Below are 21,561 nucleotides of genomic sequence, written 5' to 3'. Positions count from 1 at the left end.
TTGCATTAATAAAGTGATGGATTTATTAATGATTTATCAGAAAGTTTTAATTTGGGGAACTTCCCCTCAAACCTTCAGGGTAAAAAAAAAAAAAAAAAGCATTTTGAAACTAAACAAGACACAAAGATAAAAAGGAGTAGTCAAGCATTGAGGAATTTTTACCCACCTGCATGTACCAGTTTTCCTCTACCCTGCTCAAACAGTTATTTATAATCTACCCAAGAAAGGATAGTAAGGGCTAAAAATGCTTAATTTGTCTTGAATACCACCAGTTAGGCTAAAGTCATAGGCTTAAGAAGGATAATTGAAAGCAAAGAAAAAGGAAAAAGAAAAAGGAAAGAAAGCTAGGAAGAAAATAAAGAGAATAGAATGAAAAGAAAGAACAAAGAGCTTTTCCCTCCATATCTGTGCCATTACCACAGCTGCCATTCAAAGTAGTACAAATAACTAGTATATGTCCAGGACTATGATATTCGCTCAGGGAGATAGAAAACAAGACAAGACACTTGCCCTCAAGAATTCAAAATCTGGTTGAAGACATGAGTTAATCTACATAAATCAACTGAGAGTGTTATATTGTGGGATCCTGTTGGAAAAGGAATTTAGAGAAGGAAGAAATTAGTGTGAACAGTATAGGCCAAGAGGCTTTCATGGGAGATTTGGACATAAGTTGGCCTAGAAGATGAGTAGGATTCAACAGGGAAGAAATTAAGAGAGAAAGAAGGAGTAAAGATCTGAAACTCTATAAAAAGGTCAAATAGGAAAGAATTTATTTGGCAAAAAAGAGAAAAGTTTAGAATTATGCCATATTTTCCAAAAGGCCACAAACAGAAAGGATTCAAAATCAGTTAAAATAAATAATAAAATGTGGTTTTATACACACAGAAATTTTTAATTTTAACATGTTAGGGAATAGGCTCCTCTATGTTCTTTTAAAAGTTTTTTCAACATCCCTAAGTAGTTTTTAAAATTTCATAATAAAGAATTGATGGTTTATAACAAAACACACTGACAGAGTTCATGATGAGTTACTTTGCTCATATAGTAATCTAGTAACATAATCAGTAGGCTCAATTCAGGTAAACACATTTAAAATAAAATCCCCTCTCAATGTATTCTTACCTCAGGTTCCTTGGGATTTGTGTAAAGCTGTTTAAGGAGAAATAAATAACATTCAATTTCTGAAACTTACTAGATTACTCCTCACAGAATATATTTTCTATGTGAAGAGTTCAATTTGTGCTCTATTAATTGAGGACTGAGATATACATATTTCAAGACAATTTGTTATGGTTTAAAAATGTTTAAATAAATCAAATATTTAATACTCTCCATGTTATCTTCTCATTTTCTTTCTATTCTTAACTATATATACCATGTTATACTGAGAAGCACACAAGACTTCAAAAAAGTCTATACAACCACAAAAACAAAAAAACCCCGAGGCTGTAAAGTAATTTTTAAAAAATGAAATCCTGATAGCCAATATATGAAGCAAACAGTATATCCTTATATACTTTCCCATGTATTGTAATATACCTAAGAAATACATAATTTGTGATCTTTCATTAAAACTTCTGATATTACTCAGCCATTAGAAATGACAAATACCCACCATTTGCTTCAACGTGGATGGAACTGGAGGGTATTATGCTGAGTGAAATAAGTCAATAGGAGAAGGACAAACATTATACGTTCTCATTCATTTGGGGAATATAAATAATAGTGAAAGGGAATAGATGGGAAGGGAGAAGAAATGGGTAGGAAATATCAGAAAGGGAGACAGAACGTAAGGACTCTTAACTCTGGGAAACGAACTAGGGGTGGTGGAAGGGGAGGAGGGCGGGGAGTGGGGGTGAATGGGTGACAGGCACTGAGGTGGGCACTTGACGGGATGAGCACTGGGTGTTATTCCATATGTTGGCAAATTGAACACCAATAAAAAATAAATTTATTATTAAAAAAAAACTTCTGATAAATTATATATTTTTTATTCTAAAATGTCATAGGACAGATAAATTTAGGGAGAAGTGGGGATAGTACTATTTTAATGTTTTACCTGCCAAAAGACAATAGAGACATTGGTTTGGTCTTTAAATGTGTACTTACTGTAAGTACTGCCATGTGTAGCTTCAAGAGAAAAGAAAACCACTGTTATTATATACTTCCACTGATATTACTGTTATTTCAAATAAAGGCTAATTAAAATATGATTTCAGAGAGGTTCCAAAGATTTGGGTAGAAGATCTGAAAAAGGGATACTAATTCACTCATTCATTTGAGTATAAATTTACATACACAGAGTTCTGCTGGAGAGGAGCAATGCAAAAAAATACATACATGCATACATACATATATATGTACTTTCTATAAGTTATATTTTAGTTTGGGAGGCAAAAGATATACAAAATAATTCATTATTACTAAACATTAAATATGCCACCAGTATCTCCAAAAAATTGTGTCTTTTAAAACTATTCTATAAAAACAAAAATTTTAAAGTCTGATAAGTCTACGAAACCCTTGCCCTACCTACATACATATTAATACAAACAGATTCTCTCTGCTTGAAAGAGTAATCCAATATATAGAGATATAATCTAGCCTCTGATAAAAATTTTAAAACTGGAATACAAATTAGAAAATTTCTGGACCAGAGGTGCCTGGCTGGCTCAGTTGTTAGAGCATATGAGTCTTAATCTCAAGGTCATGAGTTCAAGCTCCATGTTGGTCATTAAACCTAGTTAAAAATTTAAAACTAAATGTATAAATAAATTTTTTTAAAGGTCCCAATCCATAATTTCTATCAAATTATTCACCTTTCTCACCCAAAGGACTAAAACTTTAGTGACACTGTGTGGCTATTTTCGTTACTGCATACAATTGATTTTAAGACTACACAGTAAAACTCTAATTTATATTATATGACTAATAGTTCATTCATTCAAAAATAGACATGGCCCCCAATCTCAGGGAGCATGAAGACCAACAGGAGAGAAAACATTAAACAAAAAAAGCAAACAGATAGGTACATAATTACAATTGTGTTAATTGCTATGACAAAGTAGCACAGGACACTTGAGAACATGAAACAAAATGACAATCTAAGCTGGGGTAGAGGTGTGTGTTCCAGGAAGACCTCTCTAAGAAAGTAGGCTGAGACCTGAAGGATATTTAGGGTGAGACTTGAAGGATAAATTGGAGCTAGCCATCTAAATGGTATGGATAGGGAAGACAATTTTGCAGGCAAAAGCAACAACCCATATAAAGGGAAAAAGCACTTGGCATGTCCTAGATCTTTGTGTGGCTTTAAAATGGCTAGCAATGGTGAGCGTGATGACATTTAGAAAGGCAGGTAGAAACTAGATCATACAGGTTCTCTGTGAAGGACTCTCAACTTTATTTTAGAAGCCTTGGAATATTTTCAGGCAACAGATTGATATTATTAGATTTCTGAAAGAATGTAGTGTGGATAGTGAGTTGGAATGGTAGGGGACTAAAAATGGGAGTAAGAGACAGATTAGGAGGCTTTGTACAATATAGTATCTTCTTTATAACTATCTAAAAATGCATGCATGTTTAAAGAATTTGAGCATAATATGAATTACAAAGGAAAGAGGGTAAAATCTCCCAAAATTTCACTAGAAATAATCATCATCTTCTACTGAAGAACATTTTAGATACTCCAATTTGACTTTACTCAAAGTATTTTTAACACATTTATTGTTTCCTAGCAGGAAATCAAGAGACTAACAACTGAAAACAAATATAAATACCACTAAGAGTCTAAGTCATCCATCTAAGGTGTTGTCATTTAATCTCCCAACACAGTAAATTTAATTAATTCAGTCATACAAGTAGTCATTTCAGTAAAATAAATCCATCAAACTAGGTAGATAATCTTTTTTACATCACATTGCTATTTTTGCACCTGTAACATTGTAATTATTTAAGAAATGACACTCCTTGAGTGGAGGGATCACACCTTTCCCTTATTTTTATCTCACCCAGTATTTAGGTACAATGTCTGTTACAGATTAAATAGATAAAAAAGGAAGAGAGGAAGGAAGAGAATGAAGGAAGGAGAGGAGAAAGGAGGGAAAGAACAAAAGTAGAGACAAAGGGAGGGAAGAAGGGAGGAAGGGAGACAGGGAGGAAAGGGGAAAAGAGTTAACATTTACATAGTGTTTGTTATATGCTAGACATCGTTCTAAACATTTTATATCAGTGGTTCTCAAAGTATGGTCCCTAGACCAGCAGTCTCAATATCACCTGAAATTTATCTGAAATGCAAAAGTCTCACATCAGAGATTTTGGGGTGGGGCCTGACAATGTGTGTTTTAACAAGTCCTCCAGGGGATTCCAATGCAAACTAACATTTGAAAATCAGTGCTTTAGATTAGTTCATTTAATTTTCAAAAAACCCTAAGAGGTAAGTTCTATTATTATCCCCACTTTGTATATAAAGCAACGAAGGTACCAAGAGGTAAGTACTTGCCCAAGATTACACAGGTGTTAAATCCAGAACTGGGATTCCCTTTAGACTGATTCCAAAACTTGTGCTCTTAACTGTTTTGCACTGCCTCTCAATGATGGATGCTCAATAAATGTTGCTAAATGAATGGATGAAGGAGAATGAATGAGTAGCGTTTGTATGCTGGTGATGACTTTCTCCATTTAAACCTGTCCAAATACTAAGGGCCTTCAAAGTTCAAAAGCCATTTTCTCCCAAAGATTTCCCTCATGTTCCTTGCTAAATACAACCTCTCCTTTTCCACACTTGTATTGCACACAATCAGTATCTTTTCTTTAGCATGTATATATTTCTAATGAGTATTACGGGTATTTATATTTGTGATAGAGCTATAGTCAAAATATCTGATATTTTTACATAAAAAATGTAAACATTTTTAATGTAAAAATATCAAACTGATGTAGAAAAAAAAATCAGTATTTAACAGTCCAATATGGCACAGGTACTGGCCAATCAGAAAGGATGCCAACTTAGCTTTGGTTGCTGGGTTCCTGGAAGCTCCTCTGGGCCAGATGCTAACCCTTTGGTTGCTAGATTATGGATAGGTCTAGGGAGATCCCAAATGAGACAATGGTGAGGTGAGGGGGAGACAACGGTGGAGGTCACTAAGGGTCCTCGCAAAACAGCTATTTATCACCTGATATAAAGTATTTCAATAATTTAATAACAGGCACAGCCGGGCCAGTGTTTATCAGCCATGCATATGAATATCATTTATCTTCTGCCATGGTCTAGATCCTTGTGTGCACAACCCGTATCTGTTTTAATTTTGTATCTCTCAGTTTCCCAGGTCAGTGTTGAATGAATTATAAAAAAGAACTGTTTATTGTAAAAGGAAATGTATGAGTGCAACTAAATAATCCAAGATAAGGCTTATTCACCTCAAAATTTCTTAAGGGAATATGAATTGAGAAGAATTTATTTATTTTTAAAGATTTTATTTATTTATTCATAGACACACAGAGAGGCAGAGACACAGGCAGAGGGAGAAGCAGGCTCCATGCAGGGAGCCCAACGTGGGACTCAATCCGGGGTCTCCAGGATCACAACCCAGGCTGCAGGCAGTGCCAAACCACTGTGCCACCAGGGCTGCCCCAAATTGAGAAGAATTTAAAAGAAGATTTGGATGGGAAGGAAGAGGGGAAACAGTGGTAGAAGGTTCATTTATATACATTTTGTCTCTTCAATTAGGACTAGAGCCTCTAATTTTTACACCCTTCATAGCTGTCTTGGGCAGCAAGAAAGATCTAATGCACTTAAAATTCAAGCTGCATTTTTAAAAATCCAAGGTACAATACTAGCTATTGGAGGGAACAGGTTATATACATGAACCAAACATAGTTAATAAAATAATTAAAATAGAATAAATACTAATTATTCAAGTCCGTTTTTTCCTTTCATATCTGTGAACTGAATCACAACTATTTTGAACATGTTCAATGTGCTAAATGCCAGATTCTTGTCTCCCCTGTCCCACATCCTCTGGATCTTTTCCAGTGACTTCAGAGGAAATTCTGTGGTCAAAAAGATATGAGTATGTAAAAGAGAAAAATGAAGGTTTCCTTTCTAATCGATGAAACCAAGACATCAACAAGACAGCAAAGACATAAAAAGAAACTTTCATAAATGCAAATGTAGGCACTAGTGCGCTGTTAATACACAACAACAAAATAAAAGCTAAACTTTTTTTTAAGGTATAAAAGGTAAGTCTTTAATTATGGTGTAAATTTAAAAACATTCTTACGTATTTCTTTTCCAAAGCATCAAAACAACCTTGGATCCTGTCAAGAAATAAATGTTTGATGTCAATTTGGGCCAGATGTAAAAGCCAAAAAAATTCCAAGTACAGAACTGATTTATAATTTTTGTTTTTAAGTACATTAAGTAGGTAATCATTTTACCTTTCCCATTTGAGCTTTTTTGAAATCTCCCAGTGTCATTTAATATGTTGTTAGATCTTTATAGGTAATAGGTAAACAATTTTAAGGTAGAGAACCCCATCTTACATTCCTTTTTGTCTGCCATAATGTTTAGGATACTGACATGCATATGAGGAGTAATCAAATTTTGATTGATATTTTTCTTTTTTTTAATTTTTGTTATTGAAGGTGACATACAGTGCTATATTTGTTTCAAGAATACAATTATTTTTCTTTATACAAGTTCATTTTCTTCAAAAACAAAACTAAGTCAGTATCTTAAAATTAGATTGAATAATTGTTTTAAATTTCCAGGAAATTGTGAAAAAAAGAAGGAAGAAAGGAAAGAAGGAAGGAAGGAAAGAAGGAAAGAAGGAAGGAAGGAAAGAAAATAAGAAAGGAAGGGTTTTAAGGAAATGATCTTACCAAATAGTCTTTTTTTTTTTTTTAAGATTTTATTTATTTACTCATGAGAGACACAGAGAGAGAGAGAGAGAGGCAGAGAGACACAGGTAGAGGGAGAAGCAGGCTCCCTGCAGGGAGCCCGACATGGGACTCAATCCCAGGACTCCAGAATCATGCCCCCCCCGGGACGAAGGCAGGCGTTTAACTGCTGAGCCACCCAGGGATCCCTCAAATAAAGTCTTATGGGTAATTTCAGCCATGACAAAAATAATGTTGTTCAACTTTTGTGGAATTTCAGTTACTTACCATTTGATAATATGCAGTGACCCAGGACATTTTTTATCTTCTCGAAGGATTTTTAAACTGAGGTCTACAAAAATAGAAACATAGGCTATTTTCCTCTACTAAATGATTACTGTACTAAAATTGTCCATGCTAAACAAGGGTATTTCCTTTACTTTATTTATATATCTTAATTTTATAACTTATAAAAACATTTTGAATCTCTAAATACCTACTTTAAAAATAAATCCTATGTTGAAAACTAGCTTAGTCTAATTTTGATCATAGTCTAGCAGTCTCCCCTTCTACAATGCAACACAACTGACTTGTTGTCACTTCTCTGCTTCTGTTAAATTCCAAGTAGTCATAAGGGACTATTGAGACCATCTCCATTAACCAATTTAAAACATGTACCTTAATCTCAAATTAGTTCTCTCATATTTCTCTCCCCTCTAAATGAAAATAAAGATAAGATTTTTCCCATGGATTATTCTCAAATATTAATTTCCAACTGAAATTCAACTACCTTACTATAGTGAGAGAACAGGAAAATCATATTTAAAGAGTTTTGGCTTAGATCAGTCCAAAATCTATCACTGATTCACATATGACTTTGCATATCACTTCACCTTTTCATATTGTTTTCCTATCCTAAAACTGATGTTCCTCTACCTCTGTTGAGGTACATGAAAATTACCACATGTTGGTATAATATTTAGAGATCACCAAAAGGAGAGTGACATAGGAGTACTGAGCATTTTTATGATATATGTTACTTTAAGACCAAACACTGAGAGGGAGACCTATAACTTCTACTAAAACTATCACAAAAAATAAAGCTATAAGTAATAGTATTACCTCTATTGGAAGGAAGGAAGGAAGGAAGGAAGGAAGGAAGGAAGGAAGGAAGGAAGGAAGGAAGGAAGGGAGGGAGGGAGGAAGGAAGGAAGGAAAGAAGGAAAGGAGGAAAGGAGGAAAGAAGGAAAGAAGGAAAGAAGGAAAGAAGGAAGGGCCGGCCTAAAATTGAGTCACTTGTTCCCCACAAGGAGCAAATCAAGACTTAATTGCAGGAATGTAATCTTTAACCAGTCAATCTGGTATTTTCTGATCAATACTAGTGAGGTAATCAGCATGGTAGGCCCCCACCCCTCCCCCCCACCCAAGGAAGGTGACCTTGCCTGAAATAAACCTTTCTCTTCTTTTTACTAATGACTTCCTTGTCCCACTCTGTTTCTGTCTATCAATTTGTAATGCTCCTCAGAGCTCCTTTCTTTTTGCTAGATTGGTTGCTGCACTATTTATGAATCATCGAATAAAACCAATTAGATCTTCAAATATACTTAGTTGAATTTTTTTTAACATCCGCCCCCCTCACCATGCCTAGGGTAGTGATGGGCACATAATAAGCCCTTAATTAGTTACCCCAAACATATCTTTTTCCACTTTTTCCAATTCTGTTCCAAACAAGGAGAAATGCAACCAAGTGCTACCTATAAACATATTCACTATTACAGATTTATATTCTATAGACCAAAAGAAGACATGATACAAATGAAGTTGTCATGACTGAAAACATCATGCTTTTGGATTTACAGCACACATGCATTTCGTTGATGCTAGTATAGGGGATGAAATGTTAAGAAAATTCAATTGGAATGAGACCAATATATCATTAAATACAGATGTGAGGAATTTAAAGTAAAGTTAGATTTTGAAAAATAAGATCTTACAAGGAAACTTATAGCTCTCTACATTTATTTTCCTAAATGATAGTTCCCATTTTAGTGACAAATCAGCAAGATTTTCTGAAGTTACCACAATCCAGCTTTTTAGGCTAATGATAAGAGTCTAAAAAATTGAAGAGCCCTAGGTACATTTTTTTTTCTTTTCAGTACAAGAGAAGGAAAGGAGCCAAAACAATTTGTAATATAAGGAAATAAGATCATCAGTGTAAGACACAAGAAATAAAAAGGAGTAAAGTTAGGAGACAATTGAGAAAAGAAAGGCACTGATTAGAATAATCATGCAAATCGACAAATGGGTTTGGCATGAATATGCTTTTCTTTCAGCATATTTGTATGTGTTAACAGGAAGAAGAGTTTTTCACCTGACTCCATTAAACTGCCTCAGTGCCAAAGTATACCTTAAAGAACAAACTCAACTGAGACACAAAATAGCACAAATCTACAGCTACCCAAATAGATTTTTATCTGGCTGTTGCTTTTAAAGGTATGGTTAAGAATTACTGGGCTTGTCTATACAGATTTCTTTTCTTCTCAGTCTGTCATTTGGTATCTAGCCAGGAACTAATGATTCCTATAAGTAAAACCACTAAACATACTGAAATTAAAATGGAAAATGAATTAGCAAATTGATCTTGAAGAACAAGCCATGACTTGGAATTAGCACACTCTGTGAGAAAGGAAAGGTTTATTCCTGCCAAGTAGAGGAAAGGACTGCAACAGCCAAGGTAACCACTTAGTTAAACTTTACCATCCAAATGGCGTTCTCCATAAGAGCTCTCTGGAAACAGTCCTCTTAGATATGTTATACATGAGATAGAAGTAGCAAAAAGCTTCTTCACCATGATCAATGACTCATGCTCATTAGTGATTTGGGATGGAAAAACTGTTTCCTGGGGGAAAAAAAAGATGAAAAAGATTAGTATTCTTTAATATATTCAGCCATGATGCCATTACCACAGACACGATAGAAAGATTTTTCAAGACTTCAAATCTGATACTTTTTTTTTTCAAATCTGATACTTTTAAAGATAATCAAAAGGAAACACAGCTTTGAAAAATTGCATTAAATTTGATATCCATAGGCAAAGCAGAGCAGAAAGGCAGGGAAAGTTACCAAGTAATTCAAGACTAATATAATTTATTTCACGATGATCCATGGGTTTGAGGCAAAATTGGAATATTACTATCATCTCCTCCCCCCGCCCTACTTTTTTTTTTTTTTTTTTTACGTAATCTCCTTCCCTTTCACACACTCCTCAGAATACAATGCAATCTGTCTTTTATACCCTCCATTCTATACTATTCTCTCCAGAGTTATCAGGTACATCCTGTCTTTGATCTCTTCTGTCCTTCCTACTGTGTAACTTCTCTGCAGTGTTTGACACTTCTGCCCAAACCTTCCTCTTCTCTTTCAGCTGCTATAACACTGTCTTCTTTTGATTTTTCATCCATCCCTCCATATCTATCTCAGTCTCTTTTATTTCTTCCAGTTTTTTCTGCCCTTTAAATTCTATCTTTAGTCCTTTTCTCTTTGCATAGTTCTTGCTTTTGGGGTAATCTCATCTAGTCTAACTGCTTTGGCTATAGCCTACACAGAGGAGACTTCAAGTCTTCTGTTCTGAGCTCCACTTCTATGTTTCTGTTCTGTGAACATCTGTATCTAGACCACTTTGTAGACCCCTCATACTCAGTTTATCTCAATCATCTTTAATTGACACTTGATCCCAAATTTTATTGTCAGACAAATCAATCAGCTTCCATTCCAATCATTCAGGCTAGAAATAGGGGGATCTTTGGCTTCTCTTTTTCCTTCATATCCCATTTCCAATCACTAAATCCTATAATTCTCTCTCTTTTTTTTTTAATTTTTATTTATTTATGATAGTTACAGAGAGAGAGAGAGAGAGGCAGAGACACAGGCAGAGGGAGAAGCAGGCTCCATGCACCGGGAGCCCGATGTGGGATTCGATCCCGGGTCTCCAGGATCGCGCCCTGGGCCAAAGGCAGGCGCCAAACCGCTGCGCCACCCAGGGATCCCCTATAATTCTCTCTTAAGGAATCCTCAAATGTATATTTTCCTTTCCCTTCTCACTGCCACTGCCTTGACTCAGGGCATACTTATTTCTTTCCTTTATTACTGCTGTAGTCCCTGATCTCCCTGCCAACAACTCTCATTCATTCTTGTCCTTCATATCACCATCATTATTAACTTTAAAAATACAAATTGTATTACAACATGACCAGTGTTCACGCAGGATAGAGTTCAAGTATCAGTATTGGATTTGCGAACTATCAGTCTTATCCTTGCCTAGCTCTCTTGCCTCATCTGCCAACCCCTTCTTCTCTGCCCCTACTCCCTATCCTTTCTATGCACCTCACTCTAGCTATGTGGAACCACTATTCATTTACTATTCTACTACCATGTATCTCCATACTTTTGTGCTTTGCTGAAGCTAGAGTTCTGTAGAATACTGAGGTTCTGTAAAATGTCAGATAACTTTCTACAAAATATATGGATGTTAACAATAGTTTCCTTCTAAATTTTATAATGTGTGTATGATATATTGAAAAATTTATAGTTATTCTTAAATGATTGGAAGGTCTGCCTTAAGAAATCATATGCCATATTAGGAATGTCATAAGACAGATGCATGAATTTTAGTTCAGTATATAAGAATTGTCTAGAGGCACCTGGGTGGCACAGTCAGGTGAGTGTCCAACTTTTGGCTTTGGCTCTAAGTCTCAGGGTCATGGGATCAAGTCCCAGCATAGGGATCCATGCGGAATCTGCTTGGGATTCTCTCTCCTTCTCCGTCTGTCCCTCCCCATTCTGCTCCCTTTTCTTTAAAATGAATAAATACATCTTTTAAAAAAATGTCTACTAAATACAATACAGAATATTTGCTGAGAGTTTGTTCTGCATCTTGAGTTACCATTTCAACATATGTTTGCCACATTCAGTATTTACTGTGTACATGTATAAAAATAAAATTTTGATCATTTTTGCACAATTAGTCTGAGACTGCTTTTTGCTTTCTTATTTAATTTAAACACAAAATATGTCTCATGAACTCCAGCTGGTATTGTGTCAATACATTTTAATTTTAAAGTATTTTCCAAATATCGATGAATTAGATTATATTAAACTTAAGAACTCCTGTTCAAAGAAGCAACTCGCTTAGGAGTAGAATTCTCAATACTTGCATCTGCAAAGGACTCATATCCAGGATATACGAAGAATTCCTAAAATTCACTAAGAAAAAAATAGACACTCAAAAAGAAAAATATGGATAAAAGACTTGAATAGACACTCCACAAAACAGGATATCCAAATGGCCAGTAAACAGTGCTCAAATGGGGCGCCAAGGTGGCTCAGGTGGGTTAGTATCCGATGCTTGATTTCAGCTCAGGTCATGATCTCAAGGATTGTGAGATCGAGCCCTGTGTCAGGCTTCATGCTGGATCTGGAGTGTCTCTCTCTCTCTCTCTGTCTCTCTCTCTCTCTCTCTGCCCCTCCCTTTCCCTAAAAAAAAAAATGCTCAAACTTTGTTAGGGACATGCACACTAACACCACAATGAGGGGCACCTGGGTGGCTCAGTTGTTGAGCATCTGCCTTTGATTCCAGAGTCCTAGGATCGAGTCCACATCAGGCTCCCTGCAGGGAGCCTGCTTTTCCTTCTGCCTATGTCTCTGCCTCTCTCTCTCTCTCTCTCTCTCTCTCTCCTGTCTCTTATGAACAAATAAATAAGATTTTTTTTTAAAAAGAATAGCTTCTCCCTGATATTTAAAAAAATAAAATAAAACCACAAGAACACTACATACCTAACAAAACAGCTAATATTTTTAAAAATCAGAAAATATCAAATGTTGATAAAGATGTGAATCAGTCAAAACTTTTATTAAATACTGTTTACAGGAGCATACTAAATGGGTACAACCTCTTTGGAAAATATGCTTAGTGGTATCCACTAAAGCTAAAGATACACATATTCTATGATCCATATTTCACTCATAAGTATACACTTGACAGATATACATACATATGCTCACCAAAGAACATTTATAACAGCTTTTTTTGTAATGGACCCCAAATGGAAACTATCCAAATGCCCAATAACAAAAGAATGAATAAACAAATTGTAATATATCCCCATAATGGAATATTATACAGATATGAGAATGATCTACAACTGTTCTTTTTTTTTTACAACTGTTCTTAACAATACTGATGACTCTCACACATAAATCTGAGCAAAATAAACCAGATAAAAATTATTACTACCGATTTCACTTATATAAAATACAAAAGTAGGTGAAACTACTACTTTTATGCTGTCAGAAGTCAGGATGGTTAAGTCTCTGATTATTTTAGTCAAATTCAGGTCTTTTTACTATACTACACAGTTTCTACTGTTGAAATTTTAATAATTCTGTTACTTAGAGGCAGGTATGACCCACAAATATGCCTTTGATGAAGAACTCCCAAAAGCTTTTTTTTTCTTCCTTTTTTAGCATAACACTTTTTAAAATTTAAATTCCATTAGCCAACATATAGTACATCATTAATTTCATATGTAGTTTTCAGTAATTCACCAATTATGACCAAAAGCTTTTCTTTCTTTTAATGTATTTATGTAATCTCTACACTCAATGTAGGGCTTGACCTCATGACCTCAAGATCAAGAGTTAAATGCTCTTCCAACTGAGTCAGCCATGTGCCCCCCAAAAAGCTTCTTTTTTTTTTTAAGATTTATTTATTGGGATGCCTGGGTGGCTCAGCACTTGAGTGTCCGCCTTTGACTTGGGGTGTGATCCCAGGGTCCTAGGATCGAGTCCCACATCGGGCTTCCTGCATGGAGCCTGCTTCTCCCTCTGCCTGTGTCTCTGCCTCTCTCTCTGTGTGTCTCTCATGAATAAATAAATAAAATATTTTTTTAAAAAGGATTTATTTATTTGAAGGGAGAGGGGCAGAGGAAGAGGGAAAGACAGAATCTCAAGCAGACCTGACACAGGGCTCAATCTCAAGACCCTAAGATCATGACCTGAGCTGAAACCAAGAATCGGATGCTTAACCGATGGAACCACCCAAGCACCCCCTAAAAAAGCTTTCTGTATCTGTATTCCAAAGACATTCTAGTCATGATTTTGCTATATAAGCTTTGTTCTTCTTTGGTATACATATAGTCGCAATGAATGATCAAACTATATCATATTCAGTTGTTAAAAATATATAATAAAATTATTACTCTTGCATGTATGAAAGGAAATTGGAAGACAAATCAGTATGGATCTTAAAAGCCAGGTTAAGGAATTTATGCTTTATTCTGCAATCATTGGAAACTCAGTTTGATCAGGAGAGTGAGTAAAGTAATCGTTTTAGGAATGTTAAGCTATAGTAGAAGTAGGAAAAATTGAAGCTGAAGGAGAATTAGGTGTGAATGTCGTGTGCATGTGTATATGCATGTGCATGTAAAATTTTTTTTTAATTTTTATTTATTTATGATAGTCACACCACAGAGAGAGAGAGAGAGGCAGAGACACAGGCAGAGGGAGAAGCAGGATCCATGCACCGGGAGCCCGACGTGGGATTCGATCCCGGATCTCCAGGATCGCGCCCTGGGCCAAAGGCAGGCGCCGAACCGCTGCGCCACCCAGGGATCCCGCATGTAAAATTTTATAGAAAATTGTTTTTTGTACCCACAGATCCTGAGAAATTAAGGTTCTTTTGAGTAATTGGGTAATAGCTGGCATGGCATGCATATATAATAATTTATTGAAAACTTGCCAAAACTCAGAGGCGGTACTAGAGTAATAACCATTTGTAAAATTAAATAACCTGAAAGTATAAAGACATATATTTTTAATATAGACTCTAAAAGGCCATTTGTAGTAATGAAGATCAATAGTTGGAAAATCCCTCTAGAGTTCTATTATTTTTCTACTCCAGGGATTTTTTTTTCTTAGCTCAACTGATCTAATACTTTAGCTCAACTGATCTAATACTTTAAGGGTCATCATCAATGTTTTTGTAAAAGTCTAATACATAAAAATACTATGACTTGATAATAGAAAATATTATTATAAGTTATTTTAACAATATAGTGTGCTAATGATATAAGTGCTGTTTGACAGCTTAGCTGTCAAGTTACACTACCTAAGACAAGTTACTTTACTTCTCTGTACTTCAGCATCCTCCTTAATGTGAGGCTTAATTGAAATAATAATATAAATCCCTTGGCACAGTGCCCAGTACATGTAAGTCTGAAATAAATGTTATTATTATTGCTTTAAGTATTAAATAGAAAAATCATACAGTCACTTAAAATTTACTGGGAAAAGTAGTTCCTGCAGTCCAAACTACAAGGATCTGTTTATATCAAAAAGTTAATTTGCTAATTTACAGTGAGAAAAATAACACCCAAGCTGATTGCAATTCATATACCCAGTTCAGCATTCTCCCCACTGTTCCAGGAAAGAAGCCCACTTAGGAAATCAAATCAGATCAGGAATCCAGTGAGTATATTGAATTTGACCCAGAAAGATGACTGCTTTCTCTCTGCACTAATTCTTCTTCAACCTGAATCTTGTCCTTTTTTACTACAGCTGAATATTCCTAAAACAATTTTATTCATGTTCCTGATCAAACCCACTGACTGTCCACTGATTGAAAAATAAAGTATAAATTCCTCAGCTTGGCTTTTACGATCCATATTAATTTGTTTCCAAAGTTCCCATTCAATTTTGTTTCCTACTTCTGTCCAACATGATGTCCCTCAACTCCAGTAAGGATGGGTTCTTCATTATTCTCTAAAATATGCCATAATCATTTTTCATTTTGAGCCAAAGCATATTGATAGTTTTTCCTCATAGAATTCTCTTCTCTCTCCTCTATTCAAATCCTTTTTATTATTCAAAGTCTATCTTAAGTCACATTTCCTACATGAGTAATACACAAACCATTCAAGTCTATATAAAGTCTCTAAATTCCCGTAATTTATATTGCTTTACTCTTTTTCACATATATGTAATACATATACTGCTTTGTGTATTGGCGTAACTCCTCTAAATCCTATTTCCCTTACCAGATTCTAAACTAGAAGATAAAGATTTATTTTATTCTCTCAGAGAATAACACCATTATATATATATATGTGTGTGTATGTGTGTGTGTGTAGTATTTATATATACACACACACATACACACATGTATGTATATACATTATATAATATTGAGATCTCAATTAATAAGTGAATGATTCATTAATGAATGTCATGGGGCAAGATACACCTGCCCTTATGAACTCAGGAGGGTTGTTTGACTCTGGCATGCTCTCTCCTCCAAGTTCCTGTCAGTGTTCTCTCCTCAGTTTTTTTTTTTTTTTTTAAGATTTTATTTATTTATCCATGAGAGGCACAGAGAGAGAGAGGCAGAAACATAGGCAAAGGGAGAGCGAGAAGCAGGCTCCTGTGGGGAGCCCAATGCCAGACTTGATCCCAGATCCTGGGATAACCCCTTGAGTGGAAGACAGATGCTCAACCACTGAGCCACCCAGGTGTTCCCCTCTCCTCAGCCCTTATAATTACATCACAGTGCATATCAGAAATTTCCTAATTGCTTGATAGTAAATGTCTAACAAGAAATCATTCTCTTTAAACATCCTTTTGTTTCTGATTTCTTTTACTCTAGAAAACCTAAATACATAAACATGAAACAAGCATCCATTAAGTTACTTTGTAGGAATGTATTCTAATTTCTTGAACATCCTCAGTCGATTAGGCAGTTAAAATGTAGACATACTCTGATAAAATATGTGCCAATTAACTGACAAAACTGCTATTTTAAAAAAACACCAAAGATTAAAGTCATGATTCTGAACTAACTCACTAAATAGTTATTGATTTTCCTTTAATTCTTAGTAATTACCTTAGATGCCTTATGAATTTTGATAGAGTGAGAGAGCTGAGCAGTGGCCATTGTAGTAATGTACCAGGATTCTTTTAACAAGTCAGACCTGTGGGGGTGGGAAAAAAATTAGACTTTGCCTGACATAATATTTGTTGTGAATTTTCTAAAGAACTACATAATTAGCATTTGACTGTATTCTTTGGAAAATTAGTTTAATAAACATTTTTATCTCCACTACTCATTTTCCATAAATTTGGCATAAGATCTCTGGATTGGTTTTTTCAACCACCCAGTGAGAATTTAAGTTGATTTGCTTGTTCCCAAATACATATGAAGGAGAAGAATAAATTGTAAATCACCTAAAGATACGATATATTTTATTCATCCTTGTTATTTCCTTAGAGTGCAACTGTGTTCTGTATATAGCAGGGGCTCAAAACATTTCTTGAATTAACTTTATGTGTTATTTGTTTTCTTTCTTTCTTTTTAAAAAATATTTTATTTATTTATTCATGAGAGACACACAGAGAGAGGCAGAGACATAAGCAGAGGAAGAAGCAGGTTCCCTGCAGGGAGCCTGATGCTGGACCCATCCCAGGATCCCAGGATCACGATCTGAGCCGAAGGCAGATGCTCAACCACTGAGCCACCCAGGTGCCCCTGTTATTGGTTTTCAAAGGTAACTCAAAAGTAGAAGTTTACACTTCACACCCATTAGGATGGCTATCCCCCCAAAATGGAAAATAATAATGTTGGTGAAGATGTGGGGAAATTGGAACCCTTGTGCATTGTGGTGGGAATCATACAGCTGCTATAAAAAACAGTATGGCAGTTCCTGAAAAAGTTAAACAGAATTACCATACTATCCAGCAATTCCACTTCTAGGTATATACGCCAAAGAACTGAAAGCAGGAATTCAGATACTTGTACACTAATGTTCACAGCAGTATTATTTAAAATATCTAAAAGGTGGAAACAACCCAAATGTCTACCAACAGTTGAATGGGTTTTTTAAAATGTGGTAAATACAATGATATACAGAAGCCTTAAAAAGGAATGACATTCTGATACATGCTACAACATGGATGAACCTTGAAAACATTATGCTAAGTAAAATAAGCCAGACACAAAAGAACAAATATTGCCTGATTTCACTTATATGAAGTAGAGGTACCCAAAGTAGTCAACGTCATAGGGACAGAAAGAATAGAGGTTACAAAGAGCTGAAGGGTGGAAAAAATCGGGTTTTTAAAAAGTACACAGTTTTTGTTCAGGATAATGAAAATTTTCTAGGAATGGATGGGGTGATGGTTGTATAACACCATGAATGCACTTAGTGGCACTGAATTATATACTTGAGAATGGGTGAAGCGGTAAATTTTGTATTATGTGTATTTTAACACCATAAAACCATTAACATTAAAAATACATCTGGTTTGGGGGCACCTGGCTGGCTTAGTGGGTAGAGCGTGTGACTTTTGACCTTGGGATCACAGGTTTGAGTCCCCACATTAGGGGTAGAATTTACTATAAACAAAAAATTAAAACAGAAGGACTTTAAATTGTAAAAAGATACAGCTAGTTTTCACTCCTATTGCTTCACTAGCATAAAAAAAGAAGCAAATTTCCCTTTTTCCCCCCAAAGTCCTTAATTTAATTCACTGGGGCTTCTTTTCAACATTTTATGGAATTCTGACCAAGATATTTATAAAATAGCCCATTTAAAGTAATTCCATTCTGGATCACCCAGGATAACCTGTGACTTTTTTTGGTGTATAGGTTAATGCAAGATCCTGGTTGATTTTGCAAATAAAAGAAGGCAGAATCATTTGAGGACACTGCCACAAGATGGTGATAGAGATTATAAACAAGCAGTATTTAATTTCTCTCAAATTACTTCTTCAGAGTAGCACTAGGGGACACTCTTTTACAATATCTTATAGGATACTGAAAACCACCTAATAGTTCTTCAGTCCTTAAAGATTCCAAGATATCTTTTGTTGACTTCAGAATATAGCCTTCATTTCTGTGTATAACCTTCAAATCTGACTCAACACATCAATTGCTTCCCTTAAAACTTGAAGAAATAAAATGAGCAAAATATGTAACTACAAGAGTCCAAGCTTTAGTTCTGGCCCATTAAACCATGTAAACGACTCCCTACTGGGGTAGTTATTAGCCTTAGAGACAATATATCACAATAAGAAGAATTTTTAGATTTCTACATTGATTTCTTTTTTTAAAGTCGGCTCTATGTCCGATGTGGAGCCTAACATAGGACTTGAACTCATGACTCTGAAATCAAGACTCCAAGATCAAGACCTGAGCTGAGATCAAGGGCTGGGCCTTTAACCAGCAGCCACTTAGGGGCCCCACTACATTAATTTTTTTCAATTTCTCTATGGGGTGCCTGGATGACTCAGTCAGTGAAGCATGTAGCTTTTGATCTTGGGGTTGTAAGTTCAAGTCCCACATTGGGTATAGAGATTACTTAAATAAATAAACTTTAAAAAAATTTTTTTCTATGATGGTAAGACATTCTGATGGCATTTCTAGAGAATCAAGACCTGAAAAAAAGCATCAGCCAATTAGAATATAATGCATTATTACATCTATATTGGAATGTACAGATAACCTGGATTAATCTGATACTATCACTGAAAACTCTGAGACAATCAGGGCACTTGCTTTTGAAAAAGAATTCAAAGCTAGTCACTATTAGCATTTGGTAAATACTTGAGGAATTAACATTTATAAAGTAAGTAAAGTTAAATTATATATATGTGTGTGTGTGTGTGTGTGTGTGTATATATATAAATAGAGAAAGAACCAGCAGTACAATGTAGTGGAAAGAGGCTTTGGAGTTAAGGAATCTAGATCCAAATTCTGTTCAACTACTTAGTAGCTCTGTGACTTGGTTAAATCACATAGTCATCCTGGGCCTCAGTTTCCTTTTTATAAAATAAAAACAATAAATCCAACCTCTCAGGGCTCTTATAGTGTTTATCTGAGCATGTGTTCATCTGGAGAGCATACATAGTATAATGGTTAAGTACACACACTCTTCTTCAGCCACACTGCCTACAATCAAATTTTAGTCTGCAATTAACTTGCCATTTCATCTTGAGCAAGTTGTGTGCCTCAGTGTCCCCATCTGTAAAATAAGGATAGTAATAGTAACTGCTTCATAGATCTGTTGTGAGGACTAAATGAGTCATTATTTACAGGGCACTTGGAACACTGTCTGACAAATATTTCATTATAAGTAACAAAGCATGTTCATTTTTAAAAATCTTATGTTAGTATTTGAACTTCTAGTTTTCTTCCAGCCTTCCAGTTGTTCCTTCTCATCATCTACTTCAGACTTTTCCCTCGCCCATTTCTTAGTGTGTGGTGCTCAGGAGCTCCATTTCCCCCCCTTACTTCTAAACATACTCCCTGGATGAACAAATACAGTCCCATTGTTTCAATTACTATATCTATTCTAATAATTCTTATATGTCAGGAGTCCAGATCTCTATGGGGAGTTAGAGATCTATACCTCTATAAGACAGTTTCACTTTGATGTTCCCAACACACCTAAATGTGAGTTCTTTTCCCCAAAAATCCTGTTTCTGTTCCCTAGCTCAGCGAATGATATCAAATACCTAATTGTTCATGCCTAAAAACTATAACTCAACCCTGACCCTGCCTCACTTCCACATCCAGTCTCCTTAATACTTATCAAATATTGGGGCCCCTGGGTGGCTCAGTGGTTGAGCATCTGTCTTTGGCTCAGTTTGTGATCCCAGCATCCTGGGATCGAGTCCCTTATCAGGCTCCCCACAGGAAGTCTACTTCTCCCTTTGCCTATGTCTCTGCCTTTCTCTCTGTGTCTCTCATAAATAAATGAATGAAATCATTAAAAAAAGACATTTATCGGGATCCCTGGGTGGCGCAGCAGTTTGGCGCCTGCCTTTGGCCCAGGGCACGATCCTGGAGACCTGGGATCGAATCCCATGTCGGGCTCCCAGTGCATGGAGCCTGCTTCTCCCTCTGCCTATGTCTCTGCCTCTCTCTCTCTCTCTCTCTCTGTGTGTGTGTGTGTGACTATCATAAATAAATAAAAATTTAAAAAAAAGACATTTATCAAATGTGTCCATTCCTCACTTTACACATGTTATTGTTATCTCTGCTTTAGATGAGATTAGCCTCATCTTTTGCCTGGACTGCTATAACCACCAGTCTGCTTGTCACTGATCCTGCCCTTCTCCATTCTTTCCCTTGTATTGCAGTCTGAGTTTTCTTTTTCTCTTTTTTTTTTTTTTGAGTTTTCTTTTTAAATTGCAAACATGATTATGTAACTCCATAGACTGAAATTCTTCAAAGGCTCCCCACTGCCCTCAGGATAAAATCCAAACTCCTTACCATGGCTTCAATATCTCGCTCATGCCTCCTTAGTCCCATCTCTCACCATTTTCCGTCACAATTTTATGCATCAGTTATTCTTACTAACATTAGTTACCCTAAACCATATTCTCTTCAGCTTTCAGGCTTTTGTAATATTCCTTCTCCCTGAAACCTTCTCCTCCATTCTCAATTCCTACTTATTTCTTAGATCTGGCTTAGTATACTGTTCTCAAGGAACTATTCCCTGATGACCACCACCACCAAGTTGGGTTATGTGCCCATTGTAATATATACAGTATCACGGTTACATTTATGCATCCATCCCACCCCATTGTAAGCTAACATGAAAGTAAAGTTGTGTCTGTCTAGCTCATTCTTTG

General features: G+C 35.6%; 1 protein-coding gene and 1 long non-coding RNA gene across 8 annotated transcripts in view; one reads left to right on the top strand and one right to left on the bottom strand.

The window, feature by feature from the left end:
* Positions 1-21,561, bottom strand: part of HORMAD2 (HORMA domain containing 2) — an 88,824-nt gene that overhangs the window by 63,895 nt on the left and 3,368 nt on the right. For 3 of the 6 annotated variants that reach the window (XR_012019448.1, XM_072803200.1, XM_072803199.1), the window contains exons 2-8: positions 19,907-19,946; positions 16,811-16,898; positions 9,634-9,775; positions 7,165-7,228; positions 6,279-6,315; positions 2,110-2,130; positions 1,123-1,149 (exon numbers count right to left, since the gene is read on the bottom strand). Coding sequence is in view for 5 of the 6 variants with exons in the window: in XM_072803200.1 (XP_072659301.1) it covers positions 1,123-1,149; positions 2,110-2,130; positions 6,279-6,315; positions 7,165-7,228; positions 9,634-9,775; positions 16,811-16,898; positions 19,907-19,914 (387 nt within the window). In the remaining variant the exon portion in view is untranslated. The remainder of the gene's footprint in view (positions 1-1,122; positions 1,150-2,109; positions 2,131-6,278; positions 6,316-7,164; positions 7,229-9,633; positions 9,776-16,810; positions 16,899-19,906; positions 19,947-21,561) is intronic. The other 3 variants (XM_072803201.1, XM_072803203.1, XM_072803202.1) reach the window with 2 other exon arrangements.
* LOC140619573 (uncharacterized) overlaps positions 19,431-21,561 on the top strand; it is a 66,407-nt gene continuing 64,276 nt past the window's right edge. The window contains exon 1 of one of the 2 annotated variants that reach the window (XR_012019450.1): positions 19,431-19,550. This is a non-coding gene — a long non-coding RNA (uncharacterized lncRNA). The remainder of the gene's footprint in view (positions 19,551-21,561) is intronic. The other variant, XR_012019452.1, reaches the window with a different exon arrangement.

This window comes from Canis lupus, chromosome 27 (genome assembly GCF_048164855.1).
Source record: "Canis lupus baileyi chromosome 27, mCanLup2.hap1, whole genome shotgun sequence".
In the NCBI taxonomy this organism is placed as follows: domain Eukaryota; kingdom Metazoa; phylum Chordata; class Mammalia; order Carnivora; family Canidae; genus Canis; species Canis lupus.
Note: the sequence above shows the minus strand (reverse complement) of the source record. Positions and strands in the feature narration are given on the sequence as shown.